At 43.8% G+C, this 25335-nt stretch overlaps 2 protein-coding genes across 2 annotated transcripts; both read left to right on the top strand.

Annotated features, from left to right (window-relative positions):
* The first annotated feature begins 32 nt into the window (after window positions 1-32).
* Window positions 33-3757, top strand: LOC101771498 (fructose-bisphosphate aldolase 3, chloroplastic). The gene is made up of 6 exons (XM_004967954.4): window positions 33-272; window positions 1534-1803; window positions 1901-2010; window positions 2107-2197; window positions 2894-3163; window positions 3242-3757. The coding sequence occupies exons 1-6, from the start codon at window positions 129-131 to the stop codon at window positions 3518-3520; spliced, it is 1164 nt and encodes a 387-aa protein (XP_004968011.2). The 5' UTR covers window positions 33-128; the 3' UTR covers window positions 3521-3757.
* Window positions 3758-4186: 429 nt separating this feature from the next.
* Window positions 4187-14547, top strand: LOC101771893 (DExH-box ATP-dependent RNA helicase DExH3). The gene is made up of 19 exons (XM_004967955.3): window positions 4187-4930; window positions 5575-5729; window positions 5808-5895; window positions 5971-6216; window positions 7667-7762; window positions 8223-8411; window positions 8753-8912; window positions 8990-9120; window positions 9575-9742; window positions 9819-10091; window positions 10956-11150; window positions 11345-11548; window positions 11621-11690; window positions 11789-11937; window positions 12063-12371; window positions 12556-12615; window positions 12700-12852; window positions 12934-13044; window positions 13719-14547. Exons 1-19 carry the CDS (start codon window positions 4454-4456, stop codon window positions 14205-14207), a joined length of 3723 nt encoding a protein of 1240 aa, XP_004968012.1. The 5' UTR covers window positions 4187-4453; the 3' UTR covers window positions 14208-14547.
* The last annotated feature ends 10788 nt before the right edge of the window (window positions 14548-25335 follow it).

The raw sequence follows: 25335 nt of genomic DNA on the forward strand, positions 1-25335 counted from the left end.
AAAGGGACCTAAAGATAAAATCGCAACCAACTAGTTTCTCTCGCCTGCCACCAACCCACTTCCTCGGGGCTTTCATATTCCTCGCCGTCGCGTCCTAACACAGGCAGCGATCACACGCACCAAAACATATGGCGATGGCGACGGTGAAGCTGAGCTCCCCGGCCACAGGCCTGCTCGCTGGCGGCCGCACCCGCCGATCCGCGCCCGCCCGCCGCGCCACGGTGATCCGCGCCGCCGCCGGCTCCTACTCCGACGAGCTCGTCTCCACCGCGGTGAGCGCCCCCCGCCAAACCCTACATCCCTTTTTCCAGAATTGTTGTCCGTCAGTGGGAGTCGATTAACTGCGGGAGGATCTGTTTTTTGGGTTGTTGCACGTGTAGTATGCGGCGATCTGTGATGTGGTGATGGTCCCTTGTTGGTATCTGGTGATCTGTGAATAGTGACGGGGACTTTTCGGCAGGACTAGGTTGGTGGGGGGAGAAACCGAGTCTTTTCTTGGTTTACTCGATTTTAATCAATTTTAGGTTGAAACATTTTCGTGGTAGCTATTTATCTTCTCTTTCACAACGTGGTATGCGTTTCAGAATCTAGGGCGATGTATAATTCAGTCACATGATGTTTTACTTAAACGCAAGCTACCTTACTCATCTCATTGTTTCCATGCAATCAACATTAAGATGACTTAGATATGTTTAATTAGGTGATGTGTAGATATATTGTTTTATTTAAAGATGTAAGCTGCAGTGCAGAAAGTCCTCTACTTGTGCTTGTATCAGCAATTCAGCTCAAATATCCCTTGGAAATATGCTTTGTCGAATACTTGAATCAGATTGACAAGGTTTACTTTACTATTCCTTGTCTCTCCTAGACTTCGAATTGGTTATCATGTGAATAGTGTGCTTATTGACAGGTGTTAGTTTTGATGAACTCTTTACCCCCAGCAATGCACCCACTGTCTGTTACTGCTACTTGTGTCATCCAGTTATGGTTAATATGATTTAGGACTGTCTTGATTGTCTGCCTTTGGATGACACTTAAAGATTAAGTGCATTTGATTGCTTCAGTCTATCGACAACTTTTCTGTTAGCATAGACTTCAGGGGATGTTGATCTGAAGACAATCTAGGGTCACCAAAATGGTTCAAGGAATTAAAGGCAATACAAGTTTTTGACTTCCATTTTTTGCTACTTTAGTGTAGCTACTGTATATCTATTTGTTCAAAATTAAAATGCTGATGTGGGATTCCGTGCAGCTGATTAATGTTTCAATGCAAGGATCTTCAATATACAAAACTTACACGAACTGCTAAAGTAGAATTTTAGTAGTTTTAATCTGATTCTTCAATTTTGTTGAACACAGTGTGTTTTCTTTTACACTCTGTCCTCTGTACTGTGGATACATTACAGCTTATGTGATATGAGCTGTAATGCTTCTTTCTTTTTTTTGTATCCGATTAGTGCAAGCATGTCAACCATACTTTGAGATATGTGTTTCAGCTAGTGGAATCAACACTCATGATTGTTCTCTGTGCAGAAATCTGTTGCTTCCCCTGGGCGTGGTATTCTGGCAATTGATGAGTCGAATGCAACATGCGGGAAGAGATTAGCGTCCATTGGTTTGGACAACACAGAAGCTAACCGCCAGGCTTACAGGCAGCTTTTACTAACAACTGCTGGCCTTGGCGAATATATTTCTGGTGCTATTCTTTTTGAGGAGACTCTTTATCAGTCAACTACGGATGGCAAGAAGTTTGTTGACTGCTTGAAGGATCAGAATATCATGCCTGGCATCAAGGTTGACAAGGTATGTGTGTCGTGATTTGATGATCATCATGTTAGTTCACAAAATGCTGCTAGCATTATGATTCTCATTACTTGATTGCTTTGGTTTCATGAATTAGGGTTTGGTTCCACTGCCTGGATCCAACAATGAATCGTGGTGCCAAGGTCTTGATGGTTTGGCTTCAAGGTGTGCTGAGTACTACAAGCAGGGGGCACGCTTCGCAAAGTGGTTCGTTCATACTTTCCCTATGCATGTGTCAACTAATCTTATTGGTGTTTTGTTTCTAAAGTTGCTAACTTTCTATGGTATATTGATCTTCTCCAGGAGGACTGTTGTTAGCATCCCTTGTGGTCCATCTGCATTAGCAGTCAAGGAAGCAGCTTGGGGACTTGCTCGATATGCTGGTATTGCTCAGGTAACAAAATAAACTTGCAACTGTGGAAACATCTTATGATAAAGTTTTCAGGCTGTTCGTTTGTGCTGGCTGCATAGGCAGCTGCAGCTGCACGGTATAACAGGCCCACAGGTCAGCCTCATGCTGCTCACTTGGTTGTTGCAGCTGCAGCCACAGCGCTGCAGCAGCAATCTCTGCAGCAGCAATCTCTACCGAACACTCTCTTTGTTTGATGGCTCATGGAGCTTTGATGAACAACCTTATCTGTATTCATTTGAACACTTGTGCTGATACTCATTAGTCACGCACTCATGCTGCCGTTAAGGCATGGTGTTCGAATGGATTGAATGCAGGTCAAAGCTTTATTTAGACATGGATGCATCAAACAGGTTTTGTTTTTTGTTGAACCTGTTATGTTTCTAAAACATCTAATGGAGGTTACTATGTTTAGGCACCTTTAACAAGTTAACATGCACTTTTATTAGAGCTGACCTTTTGTTTCAAAAAAAAGAGCTGACACTTTTGTTTTTAAAAAAAAGAGCTGACACTATACAAGTATTCTTGAAGTGAAGGAAAAAAAAGGAAAGCATAGGAGTACATCATAATAGTTACTACAGACTTTTACAGCTCGATGTAGCTATGTGATCTAATACTTTGCATCGTTCAGAAATAATTTGTCATCTTTGCTTATCATGTTTCAACATGAATAATCTGCAGGACAATGGGTTAGTGCCTATTGTGGAGCCAGAGATCCTTCTTGATGGAGACCATGGGATTGAGAGAACTCTTGAGGTGGCAGAGAAAGTGTGGTCTGAGGTATTCTTCTACCTGGCCCAAAACAACGTTTTGTTTGAGGGTATCCTCCTGAAGCCCAGCATGGTCACCCCTGGAGCTGAGCACAAGGAGAAGGCTTCTCCAGAAGCCATTGCGAAGAACACGTTAACAATGCTTAGGAGGAGAGTGCCACCTGCTGTTCCTGGAATCATGGTATTGTCTTCACTCTTGGAGCAAAAGTTTCCATACGGAATCAGATCAAGAATGTTATAACTCTGATTTCTTCTACAGTTCCTTTCTGGTGGACAGTCCGAGGTTGAGGCAACTCTGAACCTGAACGCGATGAACCAGTCCCCGAACCCATGGCACGTGTCTTTCTCCTACGCCCGGGCTCTCCAGAACTCGGTGTTGAAGACGTGGCAGGGGCGCCCCGAGAACGTGGAGGCGGCACAGAAGGCCCTGCTGGCGCGCGCGAAGGCCAACTCACAGGCGCAGCTCGGTCGCTACACCGGTGAGGGTGAGAGCGATGAGGCCAAGAAAGGCATGTTCCAGAAGGGCTACACCTACTAATATGGCAGAGAGATTTCCATGAGAAACACATATATCGTTTTGGTGTCACGGTTTTTTGAACACTTTGAGTGAATAATCACCAACTTGTTGCCTTGTTGGTGCCAGGGACTTCTAGCACCATTAGCATTTGGAGAAACCTTAGAGCTTCTGAAGTATCTTGAGAATGAAACTTACTGTATGCATACTCTGAGAAAGTTGATGTATTCCAAGCTGGTTAATTCAGTCCTGTTTGCAGAATGGTTCATGCCTACTGCCAAAGCAAGCAAGCATCTCATTGGCAGGAGGCCGAGCTGGTTGTTTTTTTTTTTGGAAAAAGACTGGTTGCGTTTTTTGCTGGGCCCAATAGGTCCGAAGCGCGTGTGGACAGTCCTAAAATGGAAAAAAGAAAGGTGCCCGTATAAAAAAGCCCACAGAAATATTTTTTTTGAAACATTAGCCCACAGAAATATCGTGCACCCTCTTTGGGCCCATGTTGATAGCCAATGACAGCTCGCCAAGTCAGGACTCTCGCGGGCCCAAAGCAGCCGTCCATTACCGACGTTCGAACTGCGGCCACGTCGCCCTCGCCTAGCACAGGGCCCGCCCGCGTGCCCGGGCCCGCAATGCAGAGCGAATCGCCGTGTACGTGACGCGAGCTATCCCTCCCACTGCCTAGGACTGCTCTTTTCTTTCCTCACCGCCATCCCATCCTACCTCCTCCCCCTTCAGCCGCCGCCCCACTCTCCCACCATCCCCCGCAATCGCCGCCGCCGTTTCCTCGCCGACGCCGGCGTCAGCGTTTTATTTTCTCGCGCAGAGCCCCAGGCCCCACAGTATAGCGGCGAGGATCCCTCCGTCGAGCCGGCCGCCCCCGCCGCACGCAGAGCAGCGGAAAGCGGATGGGGATTGCACGAGACATGTGAGCCGGCTGTCGCAGCGACGGCGCTGTTGGTGATGCTCCTGAGCTCCGTCCTGCGGGGTCGCGTCCGCAACTTCCGCCGGCCCCGCCCCCTGACCATGCCCACCCCTCTCTTCCTCTCCAGAAACCCTAATCCTAGCCCCGGCGCGACTAACCCCCACCTCCCATCGGACCCCCGGTCCGCCGCCATGAGCACCAGCGGAGTCTACGTGCCGCCGATGCGGCGGCTCCGCTCAGTTATCGCGTCCACCAACGGGAGCCTCGCGCCACCTCCATCCGCCGCGGCGCAGGCCCAGCAAGCGGCGCGGACGCCGGAGTGGCGGATGGACGAGCGCTCGCCCAGCCCCCCATCTCCGCCTCAGACGCGGCGGCGCGACATGCCACCCCTCCCGCGGCCACCCCAGCCAGAGCATTTCCGGCAGCAGAGCGCTGGGTATGCTCGCTACGCCTACGATGATTTCTCTGAGGATGATTCGGATCGGGAGATGGACCGTACATCGGTTTCAAGCAAGGTGAATGCCTTGTTCTTCCCAGTTGTTGATTGCTTCAACATTTGAAATGATCAGTTGAAAGTCAGTTATGCTTGACTAGACTGTGAACCAAAGTCTTTCCCAGAACTGGGTCCTTGGGTATTAATTGTAGTGCTTTGTTGCTGTATCTGTCACAGTGGTTTCCTTTTATTGTGTGTGCTTTTTAGCATGATTGCCTTGTGTTTGCATCTGTGCTGTTCAACTGTTTTCCATTGTTTGTGTAGGGTATTTTGTAGAGTAAATATAGGGAAACCATGGATGGCCATATAGCTGTATAACAATATATCCATGGATAGAGAAATATCGTGCACCTAATAGTTACAGCACTAAATATGTGAAAACCTTAAATAGCTAGAAACTAGAACTCTATTCAATGAAATCTGTGAAAAACCATAAATAGTTAGAAACTAGGACATGCTACATAATGCTGGTACCACTGTAGTGAGCAAATCATCATGCTTCCCATGCTTGCTTAAAAATGTGTAATCAAGAAAAACAATATCTCATGGTAAGTTTGCTAAAAAAATCCTTCCTAAAAAGTAGATGTTTGGCTCAACAACTTCCTTCTGCTTTGATTCTTTATGCTGTTGCTTTTTTTTATAGTTGTACTGAAATAAAATATCCAGGGTGCATCCACTTTAGATAATGTTGATGAATGGAAATGGAAACTGCACATGCTTCTCCGTAATGATGATGAACAAGAGATTGTCTCAAGGGAAAGAAAGGATAGGCGAGATTTTGAACAACTTGCCCAACTGGCTGAGCGAATGGGTTTGCACAGGTACTTCATTGCACCTTTAAGATTCTGATACTGCATAGTATTTTTACTGTAATCTGACAGTAGTCTACATGATGGCAGCCGTCAGTATTCTAGAGTTGTTGTTTTCAGTAAGGTTCCACTGCCTAATTATAGATCAGATCTTGATGACAAAAGACCTCAAAGAGAGGTATGCCATATCTCTAGCAGCTTAAGTTCTAAGTGTGTATGTGCATTGATGTTAACTAATGTATTTTCTTTATAGGTATCTATACCTGCTGGTTTGCAAAGAGAAGTTGATGCTTTGCTTGGAGACTACATTGCACGAAAGAGAACAAACAGTGGGAACTTCCCTAGTGCTGCCTTCTCAAGGTCAAGCAGCACAGACAGTTTTGCAACTGATGAAGGCTTCTTTGATCAACAAGATAATCAAACTTCCACTAGTGCTGTGATGGAGAGAATCCAAAGAAGGAAAAGCCTACAGTTGCGGAACCAGCAGGCTGCTTGGCAGGTTTGTCTATAAGATTGACTTCTTGCTATTGTTTGTTCTTACCCTTCACATGTGAGGCTCGAAGTTCCTGCCATAATGTTGCATTTATTCTGAGGACATGTGTTATGAACTTTCTCTTTACGCAAACATGTGTTATGAACCTTCTCTTTACGCAAACATGTGTTATGAACCTTGATCTAGATGGCCCTGAAACCAAGCTGTGCGACCTCGCTGATAGGAGAAGCGGATTGGGATAATAGATTGATGTTCTTCTCGCTTGATTCCAAACAGTTTATATAGAGCTGGAGCTGACCGTAACCCTAACAACCTAATCTTATCCCTAATAACAAACTAAGCACTGCTGAGGCTACAGTACTCGCTTCGATACAGTACTAGACCCAAAGGGCCCTGCTGGTTGCCCATGACAGCATGCCCCTTTTGAAGTGATACTTCACTATATTACTCCAAAGTTTCTAAAAGAGTGGATTTATGTAAACAGAGGTTCTGGCATCACCATAAGCTAATTCAGCCTGTTGAATTGTGCAAAAAAATTTCAGAAAAATTGTGTATGTAATATGCATATTTAATTAAATCTACAAAAATCCGGTTTGAGATCTATCCTAGATGCCAAGATACAAATTAGACAAGCAATCCTCTGACATTGTTCAGCATGTGCTGACGTACCACTTGTGTTTTAAAGTATCAACATCAAAGTTGAATTTGAAATTGAACTTTATGTATACATGTTTTTCTATGGTATGCTTCTTTAATTGTATTTTTGCTAATGGGGGTGCTGGAGCCCCTGGGCAACAACCAGTTTCCCTTTCTAAAATTTATGTCGATTCTCAATATCCTTGCCAATTACTGTCCTCAAGTGGACTGGTTGCTTTTATGTTTGTATGCACTGCTAACTTAGTGCTTAGGTGCTTATCTCCTCTTTTTCTAATATGGTGTCATTTACCTCTTATGGTCTTTAAGATGAAATTACACCGTAATTTTATGCCAGCTACACAACATTGTATGCACTAATAATCTAAAGTATGAATCAGAGTGAGTACTATATTCTTACCATACCTTTGTTTTATGTTGAGATTGCAAGTGTGCATGTTAATCACAGTTTCAAAGTGTTATTTTAAGTATGTGTTTATTAATTTCTTCTGTCTTCGATTTGTACAGATCAGTATTTTTGGGGTTTGTTTCTGAGTCTTTGCTACATGTATTGTTGTATCAGTATTGATTGCCAGATTGAACGATCATACTCTGCTCTTTTGGAAAGAAACATACTCACAAATTGGTCTGTTTAAATTGCTAGAAATTCCATCTTGGATTTTTTTTTGGTTATAGGTTTGATTTAGCACTGTTGATTTGATATTATTCTTTCTGCTGCTGTTTGCCCTTCATGGATCAGTTTCAAAGGATGTAGTATCTTAGATTCATTGCCCCCTGTTGTCTTGACTTCTCCCCTTTTCAGGAATCGAATGATGGTCAAAGCATGATGGAGTTTCGTCGCAGTCTTCCTGCTTATAAAGAAAAGCAAACTTTATTGGAAGCTATATCACAGAATCAGGTCCTGTTCTTAGTTCTATATATATGCGTGTGTATGTTATAGTATCAAACACTTACAAACTATTGTTATATAGAAGAGTTGCAGATATATATAAGTACGAATATTTACAATGAGAGATGACCATAGCCCATGATGGACAAAAAGTGGTGAAACCATAGCACACATATTGGGAAACAAGCATTAAAAAAATGATCTAGCAAAATGTTTGAACAATTTTACTGCTGAAGCTAAATGAGCTTACCCTTTTTTAATTATAAAACCTTAGAAGCTTGGATTTCTGTTGAAGTAATGAATCTGATATCTCGATTTTGTCCTTTCTACATTTATTTTCCATTCTATGTTTTAATATGTACATCCTTCCATTAATAGCAGAAAGATAGTAAATCAACTTACTCGTGCTTTTGTTATTTTGGAAATTTGCTCTATGCTAGTGGTTAACATGTCTTGTTTGATTGAACAGGTTGTTGTAGTTTCAGGTGAGACTGGCTGCGGTAAGACTACACAACTACCGCAGTACATTTTAGAATCTGAAATCGATGCTGCTCGTGGTGCTACATGTAGTATTATTTGCACTCAACCAAGAAGAATATCAGCAATTGCTGTGTCTGAAAGAGTTGCTGCTGAAAGGGGCGAGAAAATTGGTGAATCGGTGAGCTACTTGTATCTGCAGAATGATAATATTTTCTTTTAATGATGGGAGTATGATTTTGTGGTGATCATGGGTGAATTCAGTATTCTAGTCTGAGGATGCTATCCAAGATTCCAAAAGGCCTAGATCGTTTCGCTGTCGGTCAGTTAGTTGATGTCTGGCCAGTTGTCAAATTCTCCAGGGACCTCTATTGTATTAATTTTTTTTATTAAAATCAGCTCAGAATCACTTACCTTCTACTTGCGTGATCTGCTGAGATGCACTCAGCCTCATACTTCTTGCAAAACTTGATGAATTATTGTCGGGTTATGTATATCATGATAACGAATCCTTAATTTTAGGTTGGCTACAAAGTTCGACTGGAAGGCATGAGAGGAAGGGATACACGTCTTCTTTTCTGCACCACTGGAGTCCTATTGCGGAGATTGCTGGTGGACAGAAACTTGAAAGGTGTTAGCCATGTTATTGTTGATGAAATCCATGAGAGGGGCATGAACGAAGGTTCGCATTAGCCATATTAATTTTCTACTAACTTTAATTTATTTTTTTATGCTAATGTTTTTTGGTCTTTGTGCTAGATTTTCTTCTTATTGTCTTAAAGGACCTTCTTCCACGCCGTCCTGAGCTAAGGCTTATATTGATGAGCGCAACCCTTAATGCTGAGCTCTTCTCCTCGTACTTTGGTGGAGCACCCATGATACATATACCTGTATGATATTCTCTTAAGATCTTTTGCATTCACTCTCGTCTGTCATTTTCAGTCCATGGGCTTTGTATCAGTCCCATCTTTTCCGTTGGCTCAGTGTTTAGATTTTTGAAATCATGAACATAAGTCACATGCCATAAAAAGTCTCACTGTACCTGCCACTTTGTCAGCCCTACCATCTTGGGAAAGGAAGATAGCATCAACATCTCATGTTCTCAGTTTGGTATCAGTTCCATGTTGCATCTTTTTTATTGTCTTGCTCGAACTTAGTTGAAATAATGTTTCCAATTATTTTACATGCATATTATGCACTCATTTACATCTATTGCTTTCTGACATGTAATATTTATCTCGTTTTCCTTGCTAAAATTTGTTTGTGTTTTTTGCTGCGTAGATGCTTCTTGTGTAAGTTTTGTTAGATATCTTTTCTAACAATTGCATTTATATCTGAACCTAGGGATTTACATATCCTGTTCGGAATCATTTCCTGGAAGACATTCTTGAATTCACTGGACATCGATTGACTCCTTACAATCAAATTGATGACTATGGCCAAGAAAAAAGTTGGAAGATGCAAAAACAAGGTCTACGAAAGAGGAAGAGCCAAATCGCTTCTGCTGTGGAAGTATGGAAGTTTGTTTTTTCTTTGACTGTTTATCTTCTGCTCAAAGTGTTTGCTTATTAAGTTTGCTTTTGAACAGGATGCGGTTGAAACTGCTGATTTGAGGAACTACAGTCCGCGAACTCGTGATTCTCTATCATGTTGGAATCCTGATTCAATCGGTTTTAATTTAATAGAAAATGTCTTATGCCATATTTGTCAAAAGGAACGATCCGGTGCTGTTCTTGTATTTATGACTGGGTGGGATGACATTAATGCACTAAAAGAGCAGCTGCAAGCAAATCCATTACTTGGAGATCCAAGCAAAGTTTTGCTGCTCGCTTGTCATGGCTCTATGGCCAGTTCAGAGCAGGTATTACCAGAACTAAAACGATCTGTGTTGCATTACTGTGGCTACTTTTTGAACTTTTGCAACAAAAAAGAAAGCTCAGTTCTTTGTTTCAAGCAATAAAATATTGACTTAAATGTAGTGGTAACCCTTGTCTGATTGGCCAAGTTGTTACTTTACCACTTAATAGTTTATACTCTTTGTTTCACAATATAAGGCCACTTACTCAGGAGTTTTTTATTTCCATAGTACAAGTTAATTGAACAAAACAAGGGTGTTGCTATTGCTACATTTTCACTCACTAACCTTACTTTAATAGTACGAAAGAGGTTAGCTCGTTGTCCAATGCAATTTGAAAGGGGCATGTAGCCATTTTTTTGTTGGCTTGAACCTCCTTGGTCTCAACGAGTGAAACGTGGTGAGTATTGGTTACTCACCAACCACACTTTGTTGAGAATCTTTGGAATGTGAATAATGCTGGTTGTACGGGAAACTCTGTAGATTGATGCTGTGAGTTATATTTGACATATTTAAGATATTAAGATCTTGTTTGTTATTGCTTGTAAATTGCTTTGCTAATGCCTGTTCTGCATAGATGCAGCTGGAAGTTCTTTGACCTGATAACTTGTGTTAATGATTCGATTCTTAAAGTCCATTTTTTTCGTCCTGTTAGCCTGAATAGTTATCATAGTGTTCCATTGCACAATACACATTTCTTTTGTCATGTTATGGCATAATGCTGTGGTCAGGGATGGAAGAGTGCATCTTTTTGTCTCTTATGGTAATGAATATGAATTTGTGGTCAGGGATGGAAGAGTGCATCTTTTTGTCTCTTATGGTAATGAATATGAATTTATCTGTTGATTATTTTGTCCACCTTTGGTGCAGAAATTAATATTTGATAAGCCTGAGCCTGGAGTAAGGAAAATAGTTCTTGCCACCAATTTGGCTGAAACTAGTATTACTATCAACGATGTAGTTTTTGTTGTTGACTGTGGCAAAGCAAAAGAGACATCTTACGATGCACTGAATAATACTCCCTGTTTGCTTCCGACATGGATATCCAAGGCTTCTGCCAGACAAGTAATATTTTCTTTCTTATTTATATTACTAACCGTTTTATTTTTGCCGGTGCTTACTTTGACCGATTAAATATTGCCATGGTGACAGATATGTTAATAGGGCAATTGCCATGGCTGAAATTTTTCATTGCCCAACTCCTTTCTATTGCATCATTTACCTCATTTTGTTTTGTTAACTAAATGAATATAATCTAGAGACGAGGACGAGCTGGCCGAGTCCAACCAGGGGAGTGCTACCATCTTTATCCACGATGTGTATATGATGCATTTGCTGACTACCAGTTACCAGAACTTCTACGAACTCCTCTCCAGTCCCTGTGTTTACAAATAAAAAGCTTGAGGCTGGGAAGTATATCAGAATTTTTATCCAGAGCTTTGCAATCACCAGAATCTCTATCAGTAAGTTTCTTCTGATATTTGTTACTATGTTTGCAAACAGATTTCGTCATTTAATTGGATTAACTTTACCAGGTACAAAATGCCATTGAATATCTTAAAGTCATTGGAGCATTTGATCAGAATGAAGACTTGACGGTTCTTGGTACTAGATCCACCCTTTTGATTAATTTTTACATTATCATGACTTTGCTTTGCATCTTGGCTTGTGTGCTGACTACACGTATTGTTTGTCATTCTCAGGAAAGCACTTGTCTATGCTTCCAGTTGAGCCTAAGTTAGGCAAGATGCTTATTTTTGGGGCTATTTTTAATTGTCTGGACCCAATATTAACAATAGTTTCTGGACTTAGTGTTAGAGACCCTTTCTTGACTCCCTTTGACAAGAAAGATGTAAGTATATGTCTTCTTGATACTCCAATTTTTGTCTGCATTTTCTGCATGCACTCGAATATTATTTTCTTCATTTTCACCCGTTTTCTTCATCAGTGCAAATGACGCTACCTTTGTCCATGCAGCTGGCTGAGTCAGCTAAACTACAGTTTTCATGCCGGGACTACAGTGATCATCTTGCACTTGTTCGTGCATACGAAGGATGGAGGGAGGCTGAACGAGATCGTGCTGGCTATGACTACTGCTGGAAAAATTTTCTTTCGGTGCAAACCTTGAAAGCAATAGATTCCCTTCGGCGTCAGTTCCTCTTTCTTCTGAAGGATACTGGTTTGGTTGATGAAAACATGACTGTGTGCAATAAATGGAGCCGTGATGAAAATCTAGTTCGAGCAGTAATTTGTGCAGGGCTATATCCTGGTGTTTCCTCTGTTGTGGTGAGTTGCTTATCTACTGTAACATTACTTGCGCTTATTCACACTTATTATGCTTCTAAAGTTTTATGGTTCCATGCTTTCTATGGAGGATAACTGTAACTACTGTTGACAGTCTGATGGTAGAATATATTGTGAACTGTGAATTCTACATCTGTGATTTTTATTTATCACTTGGAAATTTCAGAACAAGGAGAAATCAATTTCCCTCAAGACAATGGAGGACGGACAGGTTATGCTTTATTCGGTAAGTCTTTGCATTCTAAGTAACATAACTTATAATTTTATCGGCATCTTGACAGTTTCATCTACCTTCCTTTGTTGTTTCCAGAGTTCGGTTAATGGTAAAGAAGCCAAGATTCCATTCCCCTGGCTAGTTTTCAATGAGAAGGTGAAGGTGAATTCTGTTTTCCTCCGGGATTCAACTGCTGTATCTGATTCTATACTGTTGCTATTCGGAGGCAACATAAAACAAGGGGGCTTGGTATGTTCCTTTGCATTGCCAGTATTGGAATCTTTCAGACTAGCGAATGCATCATTGGATCATTTTTGCTCTATGCTGCAGGATGGCCACTTAAAAATGCTTGGAGGTTATCTGGAATTCTTCATGAATCGTGATCTTGCATCAACTTATTTGAGTCTAAAGAATGAGCTCGAGAATTTAATCCATTGCAAGGTATTATCGATTCATAATGTCTTCTATACCAGTTCATCATGATCTTATATTTTGTTGTTTCTTGAAGTTACTATCTAACATTTTGAAACTGTACTCCCTCCGCCTAACAATGTAAGGCGTATTAAGAGAAAGTTTACAAAAACATATTTTGACCATTGGTTTCTCTTACATGATAGTCAATTGCTACAAAATCAACATCATCTTAAAGGTTGTTTGAATATGAGTCTTTTGATGCTCCTTTTTCACACATATTATGCATTAGTTTGATGAATTATTGTGCGAAGTTTGCAAGGTTTGACTTCATTAGAACAAAATATGCCTGGAAAGAGGGCCTAATAAATAGGCAGTGGCGGGTCGAACTCAACAGTCAACACCCTATATGAGATTTATTTATGTGATAACGCAATACCGTACACACTAGTTGCACACAGTTAATTGATACACACTATCGTTCTACTCCCTTACCTGGTATCTGGATGCTCACTTTGCATGACTAGCCATTTGCGCTTATCTTGGTTCCATACCTTCTACATTGTGTCATTTGATTGAATTCAGTCAGAAATCAATCATTTATTGAATTCACTTAGGAACCAATTTTCTGACCTGATCGGATGGCAAACGTCATTATTTTCTCTATCTCCTGTATTGTGCTAATAACAGTTTCCCCTAAACAGCTCCAAAACCCAAGGATGGACATCCAAACGAGTGAAGAATTGCTATCAGCCATCCGTTTGCTGGTCAGTGAGGACCCATGCAGCGGCCGGTTTGTTTACGGCCGACAGGAGCAAAGATCAAAGAAAGCAAAGACGATGCTCTCATCATCCTCCATGAACGGCGGAGGTGGCAATGGTGGTGAGAACGCCAAGAACCAGCTCCAGACCCTCCTGACCCGGGCCGGGCACAGCAACCCGTCCTACAAGACAAAGCAGATCAAGAACAGCCTCTTCAGGTCCACTGTCGAGTTCAATGGCATGCAGTTCGTCGGGCAGCCGTGTGCGAACAAGAAGCTCGCGGAGAAGGATGCTGCCGCGGAGGCCCTGAACTGGCTGACAGGAGATGGTGGAGGTGCGGCTGCTGACACGAGAGACTCCCGAAATGCGGATCCCATGTCCGTGCTGATGAAACCGCCGCGCAGGCGGCGGCATAGCCATAGGAGGAGCTGATTTGAACGGCATGTTTTTTTTTTCTTCCCACTATTTATGTAGCAATCAAGAAGCGTAGCTGAGCCTAGGAGCTAGTGAGGAACTGTTATAGAGTGGACTCGGAACGTGGCAATATTTTTGACGGAGAGTGCCTGGATACAGCCTGTGCACTTGCAGCGAGTTGCGTGTCGACTTCGCAGAAGATAACCGCGGAAAGGACACTAGCTGTAAGGGTGATCCAATTTTGTTGGAGACACTGGATTAGTAGCACAGAATGAGTACGGACTGGAGGTCTGCACGATTGCAAAACCAGAGTTTTCGAATAGCATATCAATTGAGGAGTTAACTCGTTGAAGACAAATGCTTGGATTGCTTGCTCGGAACGCAGAACCTTGCTTTCTGTTGTCATGTGTTTTTTGTAGAGTGGGGGATTTCTTGCATATTTTTTTTTTTGAGGGATGTGGTTTTGCAGAGCAATTGAGATGTTGACGCGCTTTCGTCTGGACTCGGGCGGAACAAGTGGGCTGGCCGGCCCAGGAACATGGATCTTGCATGTTACTATTTATGATGGTCGGGCCGAGCAGGGTCAGAGACAAACCACCAGAGGCCCAGAGCACACTGCTTGCTGGTGCTGGCTCGCTGCTAGACCAATTGCGCTTGCGCTGTTGCGCAGCATTGGGGGTGGAGCCTTGGGAGTGACGGCGGCTGACGAGCGATGACGTACGTGCAAGGAGATGGATGAATATACTACCACTTGCAGTAGCAGAAGGGAAGGGGGAAAAAATGAAGTTCGAGGAACCGTACTGGCTGCCTCGGAATCCTATAGCGTGTGCCGCTGCAAGGAGATTGCTCCTTTTTTTTTTTCCCTGGAAACAGGGAGAGATGGATCTGCAACTCTGCAAGCCGTCAAGCCCATAGTTTTCGTTATCTGGGCGGGTGCGATCGTGGCCTGAGATCCCCCGCGCATTATCATAGTCGCCCCCTGCATGTGCCGCTGCTCCAGCCGTCCCGTCCAGTCCAGCCACCTCCGTCGTCGTCGACCACGTTGGTTGGAGCTCAAGAAACAGCCAGGGGGGAGACGAGAGGCCCCGGGTCGACAAAGCAGCTGGACCGTAGCAGATGCCGCCTTGAATTGATTGCCCCTCGTGTCTCCACCTCCCTCGGTGTGTGTCAGTCAGAGCTCAGAAGGGTGCGGTCGATCGCACGCATATGCACGAATCTCGTGCGCGATCCGCGATACGCTTTGCTCATGCTCCCGCTGATCCCGTGCCAGAGGCACTCACAGTAGAATGGATTTGTTTTCTTTTTTTTTAAGAAAAAAAGAAACGAGTAGTCTGAACGTTGACCAGTGTTAACGAATTAATAACGTAGAGAGAGCGTGCATTGCGGCTGTACTTAAGCTAGCTGGGTGCAGTTTACTTTGCTTGTTTGACTTAATGAGCGAGCCTCCGTTTCCTACGGTGCCATTCGCTGAACCCTGAGACGTCATGCATCCTTAATTCGTTTGAAGTTTGAACACACACCGCGCGCGCGCGCGCGAGCGAGCGAGCGAGGCGGGGGCCATCAGATTTGGCGGCAAAGCTCCCGCCGCCCGCCATACGTGCGGTGCAGGCGCGTGCAGCGCAGGCGGCGCCACCGCGGCAGGGATAGCGCTGACCCCGCGAGGCTGAGCGCCATCATTGGCAGCCAGGGCACGCCTGCAGCTACTAGCCGGCGGCCAGTGCTCGACAAGCACCGTGCACCAATCCCAGCAAGCCTAGTGCGCGCTCGCAGCTCGCTCGCTCGCGCGGTATATCTTCCTCGATACTGCTGGCTGGTTTTTGCTGGATGGCCGGCCGGCGGCCGGCCGACCTCCCGGCTGCTGCCGCGCGACCGGCCGGCATCTCCGCCAGCAGCCAGCCTCCCGGCCCCGGGCTCCTCTGACGCTTGCAAATATTCACATTTAATGGATCCTGCACCTGCGCTATAGCAAAGGCAAAGCCTCTGCATGCAGCGTTCCTTTGCCGACTCCGCTGACCGAACGAGCGAGTGCGTAGCTACTCTATTACTCTCTGAACTAACTGACGTTAGATTAGCTGGATTCGTCGTCATCAAGGGTAATGTAGATTAACTAACTGGTTAAGTACTGGATGGACGGTGCAGCGCCTTAATTACCAGCAGCACGTGCCAGTGGTTACTGGCTTACTGCTGCAACCTTTCTTTTTGCAAGAAGAGGACGCGCGCGCGCGCGCGGGGCCGATCTGAGTCGCCGGCCAATGGCTGGTTAATTGCTCCATCTTGACTCTTCTGGAGTAGCCCCTGCGGTGCACGTGAGCATCTGTCGTCCCTAAGCACAATGCACAAGCTCATCTCAAGGTGAATTAATCCTCCGGCCTCATGAGAAATGTAATTCCTTTAAACCATTCCTGATTCCATTAATCCATTCGGAAGATGGAGAGATCGGGCTAGCGTCGAGCGGACGTGCATCGAGGCAGATTAACTAGCAACATGCATGTATGCGTGCTAGCATGCTCGGCGGGCAGCTGAGGTTGTCAAACACGTATGCCCTTTGCGTGCATCTTCGCACGTGGATCACGTGCGCGCGTTACACGCGTACGTCCCCCCGATCGTCTTCTGTTCCGGGGGAGGCACGCAGTTCATGCACCCCATCCATACGACCAAAAGTAAAATATAGACGATGGCACATGTAAACCGGCCATTAATTGCAAAGGCTTCTCTGGTAGTAGACGACGACGATACCGCCCGATGTGCATGCAGGACGCAAAGCAAATTTGCAATCGCAGGCAGATTCAGAATGCGTAGCCGGCCGGCGTCCATGCACCCTGACTGAAAAGCACTGCACTGCAGGAACGGTAGCACTGCAGGTGCAGGGAGACTTCACGATTCTGTGCTCTGATCTTACATCTTTACTATCTTGATTCAGGATACCACATTCTACGATTCTACTTGATCGAATCTACGTTTCTACGATTTATATGTTGAACATCCCACGATTCCGAGATCTTACTCGAAGACCATCGATCTTATAAAACCTACGATTTTGATAGCCTCTTCATCCTCCCGCGACAAGGAAAAATGCAGCGATTGTATCTGCAGAAAGCCTAGCCAGAAGCAGTTGGCTTGACTGGATGCGTTGTTGCGTAGCCGGCCGCGCGCAGCAGCTCGTGCTCCGTCCAGGCTGTGCCTGTCGACCGACCACTGCAGCTGCCTCCTCCTTTGTGGCTGGCTGCATCTATCGCCGCCGATCTCCGCTTCGTCCGCCGCCTACAGCTAGCTCATCCACATCCACCCGTCCTGAACCCGCCTGTTGCATACAATAGTGGCATCGGCCTCAGCCCTCATCATCAGTTTGACAGCCCGTGACGCCCGTGCCCTAGCTAATTCCTCCGTCGCCTATAATGTTCCCCGGCCAGCGGCTTCCAAGCTAGCCTGTTGGTGGTTGCAGCGCCCCGACCAATCAAACCCATCTCCCTAACCCCCGGTTAACTGGACAACCTTGGATCTGCCCTTCCCTGATCTGCTCTTCAGCAATCCCTGCACATGTACACATGTATCCCACTTGCCACCCTTTGACCACTCCTCCCTCCGTCCCAAATTATTATTTATTTTAACTTTTCTAGATACATAATTTTTGCTACGTATCTAGATATAATATATATCTAGGTGCATAGCAAAAGCTACATGTCTAGAAAATCTAAAACGAATAATAATTTGGAACGGAGGGAGTAGAAGATAAGAGGGGTTTTTCAGAGGCATCAATCCTTGGACAAGGGCATATGCAGCAATGGATGTTTGATTTTTAAATACGGCCAGTCTAAACAGTTACAAAGATACATCGATTGATTATCTGCAGTGCTAAATCTGCTCTCAGTGTTCTATTGAATTCCATATGCTCTGCACTGCACTACTGTATTTTTTCTTTAAGGAAGGGAGCAACGGCTCCTACTGTTTCCAACAGGAATGTCCAGGACAGGACGTGTCTTCTCCTGTGGACCCGAGAGAGCTACTCCTTGACAGCTACTCCTGTTTTACCACAAAGATTCGGACACGGACAGGTGATCGAGTTTCTACTACTCCCAGCAGTGAGAGAGGCTCTTTTTATCTCTTTTTTCCAATTCGACAGTCGTGACCTTCTTACTATGTTCCTGTCGTCAGGCTAGCTACTAGCTTGAACATTGGCCTAGCTACTACTGTGCGTTCATTATTGCAAGTTGCCTGCAGGCAATAGGATCACCAACGACGACAGTAACCTGACTGGTGCTAGATCACTGGTTATCACCAGGAATGTGTCCGGAAACCACCTATGCGTGCCGGCTGCTTATGCAACACCGCAACAGTGCGCCTGATTCAGAACCAGCTCATCGATCACATTTGCAAAAGCACGCAGGCAGCATAGATTCTGTTAGCCATCTGGTAAATCTTTGCAATTGTATACGCTACGCATAGTGAGGATCGGACGGATTGGAGGTAGCTTTTCAGGTGCCCCGACGGTCTGTCTTTGCACATTATGTTTCTCGGGAACGCCTTTTGGTTCTTTCTTTTTTCGTTGCGAGGCCTTTTGGTTCTTCTAAAGTATCCATATGATCTTTGAGGTGAGCACAGAGCCTCCTGTGGCTATGGCACTTGGCGTAGGGACGCATTCCATTGCATCTGTAACCTTAACCTGCCTCTACGTCTGCACAAGACTCTGATCAATAATGGCAGTACAGATCATGAGTGTGTACAACACATTTTGCATTGCTGTGTTATTCTTCTGAATGCATCATATGGCAGACACATACAGCATTTTGGCATTTCACAGAAGCCTCCTTTTGCCCCTGTGAACCTCTCATGCTTCTGAAACAGTCCCAGCAAGGCTACGAGTTGAAGTTACAGCATGGAATTTCCGGCTGTTCTACTTCACTTTCCAGACATTTTTGCCGTCCTACGGTAGTAGGGCGCTGTTGACCGGACAACGGCTAGAGCAATAGGCAAGGCAAATGGTGGTGGCAAAGTCGGTGATCGGATCCTTCATAATAATGGAACCAACAGTGAAGAGGAAGTGAAAAAACATATGTGTCCTTTTTTCTTCTTTTAACCGTTGATACATGTAATAATTATTTTTTTAAAAATAACACACGTACTAAATTAAACACTAGTAATTTCTTTCTCTACCAAATAATCTTATGACAAAATCAGTTTCTTTTTACCTTTTTGTAATGCCTTTTTTATTTTCTTGGATTCAACAGCACTCCAGGACACAATCATGATTTATCGCAGATTAAGGCAGTCTTGAAACTAGTAATTTTTTGTTTTTGAGGGGGGAGAGACACCGCTGAACTTTAAAATGCATCGGAAGCCGTCTGCACTTAGTTTACATTTCACAAGTTGCTGATGCACGTCTCTTGACGGCCGGCATGTACTTGTTTCTTACTTAAAGTAGAAGGGGGACAGCATCAGATGGGAGTTAACGTGTACATAGCACAAACACTACAGGATTATGTTGATGCATATGTACTTTACAGTATCCATCTCCTCACGTCGAGGGCATCTTCTGTAGAAACTTCCCTTCTTCCAATGCCAGCAGCAGATGGCAACTTGATTTGTGTTGTACTAGTTTAATCATAGCATAAACTTGGAATGCTAACAATAATGCTTTTTTGAGAGCTATCCAAGTCCAAGATGACTCATGGAGAAAGGCAAAGGTCTCATCAAACTCGAAGCACCAAAACATGGCATGTTGCGCAGCACAAGGGCGTGTCCCTCGTAGAATCATCTTACTCTGGTCCCTTTTCTTATTGCTGCATTTTTTTAAATCAATTTGGTAGAGGATTTGATTGATGTGACCATCTCCTTTTAGAAGAAGAGAACTTGTTTTGAGCTGGAGCTGATCTCTGTTCCATGCATGGTTGTTTCCGAGATCTCATCTGATCCAATAATCAAGAACAAGAGATAATATTGATTTCATGACATGAGGTGCCACAACGATCCAGATCTCTCCTGTCACTCCAATTATCATAAAAATTATACTCAAATGATCAAAAGACACCAAGATTTTTAGATAATGAAAATAGTCGTCGTACAAAGCCGTAAGACTTTGGTGCACAAGAATGAAGAAAAACACTGAATATGCATCAGAAGAGGGTCAGGTGAGGGATCAGATTGTTGGGGACATTTACTGGGAGTCTGGGACATTCTTTATCGTACAGCTGCTAGCTGCACGAGTAACTGAGAGACTGAGAGGTGATGATGCAGCTTCAGCTCCAGCATCATGGAGCTCCCCTACTTTGTGCCGTCCTTGAGCTGGCGGCCGGAGTGATGGTGAACTGAAGCTCTGAAACTGAAAGGCCTTAGACGGATTTTGTTTCCTTGCCGTTTGGACTCGAGTTGCCGTGCAAGCCTTCGGTCAGAAACTTGACAAATATGGAGCAGTGCGAGTTAAATGTACTGCTAGCTGCTGCCCTGGAAATTCTTTATGAAGCAACCACCACTGTCCAAATTCGGACCCCATGATGATTACTTACTTATCTGTTAAGAAACTCTCATGCGTGTAGCGCAGATGTAATTGCAAGAAATGAATAGTAGTGAATTTTATTAGAACGGAGGGAGTAGCAAAGTATTGTGCAATCTGAGAATATAGGTCGTATATATAATCAAAATACAGGTTCTTATTTTTTGACACTGAATAAAATATCGTGTACCAGCATATGTTTTTATTTGTCAAAAAGACCATATTTGGATGCTAATTAGCTGCTTAAGCCAATGCTGCTCTTGTGATTTTCTCCAGCCAGATCCAGTGAACGAGAGTAAAAAAATGAAGGGAGCAGATGGGAGAGAATACCCTGGGCCCTAATTGAGGGTCGGCGGCATGAGGAAATGCTCCTGTCTTTATTATTACTGTAAAAAAAAATTGGAGCCTCTAAAGAAATATTCTCAGTTTCTTCGTCGTCTCTTGCTTGAATGCTCTCAATTCGTGGACAGGCTCAATAATTTTATGTTTCTGTTTTTTCTTTTTACCTTTTGCTAGCATTTGCTGTGGTCCCCAGCAGTACTGACGGACCTGATGATTGACTGAGCAAGTGACGGAGCCAGTCGTAGGGGGGCTTGGCAGGAGCCGTGGGCCCCGCATGTCCGCATTTTGACTATTGAAGCTCTCTCCACGTTAGGAAGAAATTAACTAGCTACTTTCTTGAGTATTTGGTACATAGATTAACTTAGCTGGCACCCCTAATTCACCAACCCTAGCTCTGCCCCTGACTGAGCATTACCGCGTTGTGCTCGGATTTTTTTGAAAAAGAAGTCTGCTAAGGCCCTGCTTGTAATCCAGCTTTTATAATCTAAGTTGTTAACCAAACACTTCAGATTCAGCTTTTATCATTCATCAGCCTCGTATCATGGAAGAATCTCTCTTAGCATTCTTCCCAAGCTAGTTCTACCCGCTTGCGTGATCCAACCATCCACAATCCAAAGAATCTAGACAATCTCCAGCTTTTAGTAATCCAATCTTAACAATCCACAATCTATAAGCTAACTTCCACGATCCGGAGTGGATCTAAACACGGTCTAAACTCTAATTTAAATGAAGTCATACCCAAATTATTCGCTGCAATTTAGATTAGTTTTTAGGGTTTAAAAATGAGAAGTCTAGCACTCAAGCTCTAACTTAATTTGTCTCCATATAATTTAGACATATAGAGTATTTTTATAGGAAATACATTTTTTCCTACATTGTCGTCAAGATCCAACTCTTAAGTTTGACACAAGAACGGACCAAATGCACAAAGTAGGCAAACCACCACATAACGCAAACAGACGTGTTGCAGCTGCAAAGTTTGGACCTTCTAATTAGAATCAGAAATTGCAAAAATTAGAAGTTCCGAATAGAATAGAAATTTAGGGTTCCTGCAGTAGTCACTAGTAAAATGTTCAACGCTCGCTCAAAAGAAATCTCGTTTGGGACAACTTGGACAAGCACTCCACACTAGGGGGACTCTAGTCTCGTCTGGCCAGCTAGAACATCCTCAAATGCCACGGAGCCAAGAGAAAAATATCAACTAGTTTTGAAAAGGTAAGGCAAAGAGATATTAATAAGAGGTAACAAGAGAAGGTTGATGAGCACTGCCACATGGAGCCCACTAGCTGAGTAGAGAACCTAGAGGTGCATTTGAAAAGTCTATGGACCTAAAACAAATTTATCTAGGCGTGCATTTTACTCTATTTTGAGTTACTTAACAATGGACGCTGGAATGCCGGATCTATCATTGCCCGAAACAAAATCATAAGATCAGTCCCATCTTCGGGACACCTAGCTTTCACATCACCCCTTGTACTCCATTGTATTTTGCTTTTGTTGTTTGACTAGCAGTCTCTAGCTAGTCCCCTTTTTTTTTTGGTGAAACGATAGCGAAAAGGTGAGGACACCTTATATATTTTTTTTCACTCCTTTGGGAGCACGAAAAAAAAAAAGATCTTTTCACACATACAAAGAATCATCAAATTAATTATTTTATTACGATGTTCCTTTGAAATTCCTAACGAATTTCATTCTAACGAGACCTTAATAATTCACGCGCAGCGAAATTAAAACAGAATATTGCCACCCAAATGGCTAACGATAATTTGCTCGCTCAAACTCGCAACGTTGCCTGAGAACCCCGAGCTGGAAAAATGGCGATAATTGTGGGGGAATATTCTGGAGGCGCTGGACGAGCATATTTCCGTATGGCAGGTCGCAGCAGCACAGCACATTCGGGTGTATTCTTGTGGTACGCCGTACACGGGATAGTGTATCGTCAGCTAGCTAGCGATGATGCATTGCAGTTGCAGGCTTGCAGCTAGCATGAAGATGACCTGAACGGGAAAGGTGACGGCGGCGACGATCGGCTGGCGACAGGCCGGCGGCGACCAATCCGGCACGGCCAACACGGCAGCAGCAGCTACGTACGTACTGCCGGGGAGGCTCTCGTACACGTGTACGGCCACATTTACAAGGCTCTGCATGACTGCATGGGCAGGCCCCCCAGTCTCCTGTGCACGTCTGTGGCTGCCACTGCTGCTGACATGCGTGCTCGTGCCTTTCATTTCCTTCCCGTCCTTCGTACGTATCGCTCACCTCTGAGCCTCCACCCGATTTAAATCCTGGTCGAGTGGTGGTGCAGCCCAATCATTGGCCGCCGCGCCATAAAATCACAGGCGGTGGTGTGGGTGAGGTGAAACCCTGCGCCACGGAACTCGGATTACGAATTTACACTCGTTATCCAACTACTGTGTACTTGGTCCCTCGGCCCACAGCATGCAAGGACTTCCTTTTGATCTTTATCTTAGGTTTATACATTTTGCTGTGCATGCATATATATTTTATGTTTGATACACATACACGGGGTAAAAAAATTGTACCTAGAAAGGTCAAAATGATCTACAGTTTGTAAGGGAGGGAGTAAAACTTTTGACCTAATCTACCTAGATAGGAAGGATTTAATATTGCCATTTATGATATCAGTTAGCAAAATTTAATTGCATAGCTGTAATCTATATGCTTGCTTAAGGGGTATAGGTGTCTTTTCCCTCCCTTGGTTAAGGGGTATATGTGTATTTTCCCTCCCTGTTTAAGTTTATCCCAAAATCCTTTTAAGTTTTGTTCTAGAGCAAGTGAGGGAATATGTGAATAACACGTATTGCAAAAGTGCAATGATTGGGCTGAGAAATCCTAAACTACCCATAGGAGCTTTCCTCACTTGCTCCATAACTCTAATGATGGAGTAGGCATATGCATGTTAGTATGTTACATGCAAGTTTGTCCAATCCACTAACATGGTTTGCCATGTCATGTCAGGCCACCATTAAAGGCATCAAAGGAAGCATATGGTGACCGTATTAGGCTCCCAAAACGGGAAGGCTCAAGATTAATGTCCAATTTGTGGTTGGGTGCCTGGCCATGTCTAGGTCATGGCAGGTGACCCAATAACTGTTGCTAGAATGGACCAGATGGGGTTCATTCCAGCCATTTATGGTTTGGCACTCACCCCCACCACTTCCATTTTTTTTCTTTTGCAAATGTACTTGAATGTGATTTTTTCCCCTTCTGATTTTGATGAGTGATGACCATCATTTTCCTTGCCCACATGGTCAAAATCCTGTCCACATAATTTTAAAGGAGATTGATTGATGGATGTCTTGTGGAAGTACTATTTGCATCAGCGGCATGGAAATCTTGTCTATCCTCCCAGGGCCCTTGCACAAGAAAGTAGGCTTTTACATGTTCCTATTTTTACCTCAGTCTTTTTCTTTGTTTCCCATTTTATGAGAGGAAGAATTCCAATTCTTCTCAAACACATTGCTAGAATAAAATCATATTGTTTAGAGGAAATTTTTCTACAACTGTACATGGGAGCTGTTTGAATCTTTTCTTTTTTTTAACATCTCTTATTATCAAACTAACAAATTCATAAAAAATTCAAGGACAATAAAAAAATCACGTAGTATCACTAGACGAATAATTCGACCATCACAATTGAGGATCAAGCCTAGCTGGGTCGCTAGAGGCTTTCAAAAAGGAGCACAGCCACCTAGATCTGAACCCACACGCTCATTATTTGACATTGCAAATTTTCACAATGCGCTCTCTATGTTTCAATGACACATGGAGCCCACATATTGTGACGCTGCTAAGCAACAGATTGTATAAAATTGCAGGAAATCCGGAAGCGAATTCAGCTGAAACACACCGAGCCCAAAGAATTTGAATACGGTAAGTATGCACCTCCACCGGTAACATATTGCCAAATTATCGAATTAATCAATTGCACCATCCAGATTTGCAATTTGAAATTTTTAAAAAAACGCCCCCATGTGTCGCATTAGCCGTGCCTAACCCAGCACAGTGGCACTGGACGGGGAGACATGGATTTAAGTTGGTTTTGGCGTCTTATGTTTAAAAATCAAAGAGAGAGACGAAGGAGGTGGGCGCGGGTCCCACCTTATGAGGAGCAACTTAATACACAAAGAGGAGAGAGAAACAGCATCGAGCGAGTCATCAATGCCCCCAATGATCCCTTGCGAGACTCCGATTTCTCCTCTCTGTCTACTCTCTCTCTCTCCTCTCTTTCTCTCTCTACCTCCCTTCCCTTTGACCGACTCTCTCTCTCTCTCTTATAAAAAGATTCGCCGCTTC

Source organism: Setaria italica, chromosome V, assembly GCF_000263155.2.
Source record: "Setaria italica strain Yugu1 chromosome V, Setaria_italica_v2.0, whole genome shotgun sequence".
In the NCBI taxonomy this organism is placed as follows: domain Eukaryota; kingdom Viridiplantae; phylum Streptophyta; class Magnoliopsida; order Poales; family Poaceae; genus Setaria; species Setaria italica.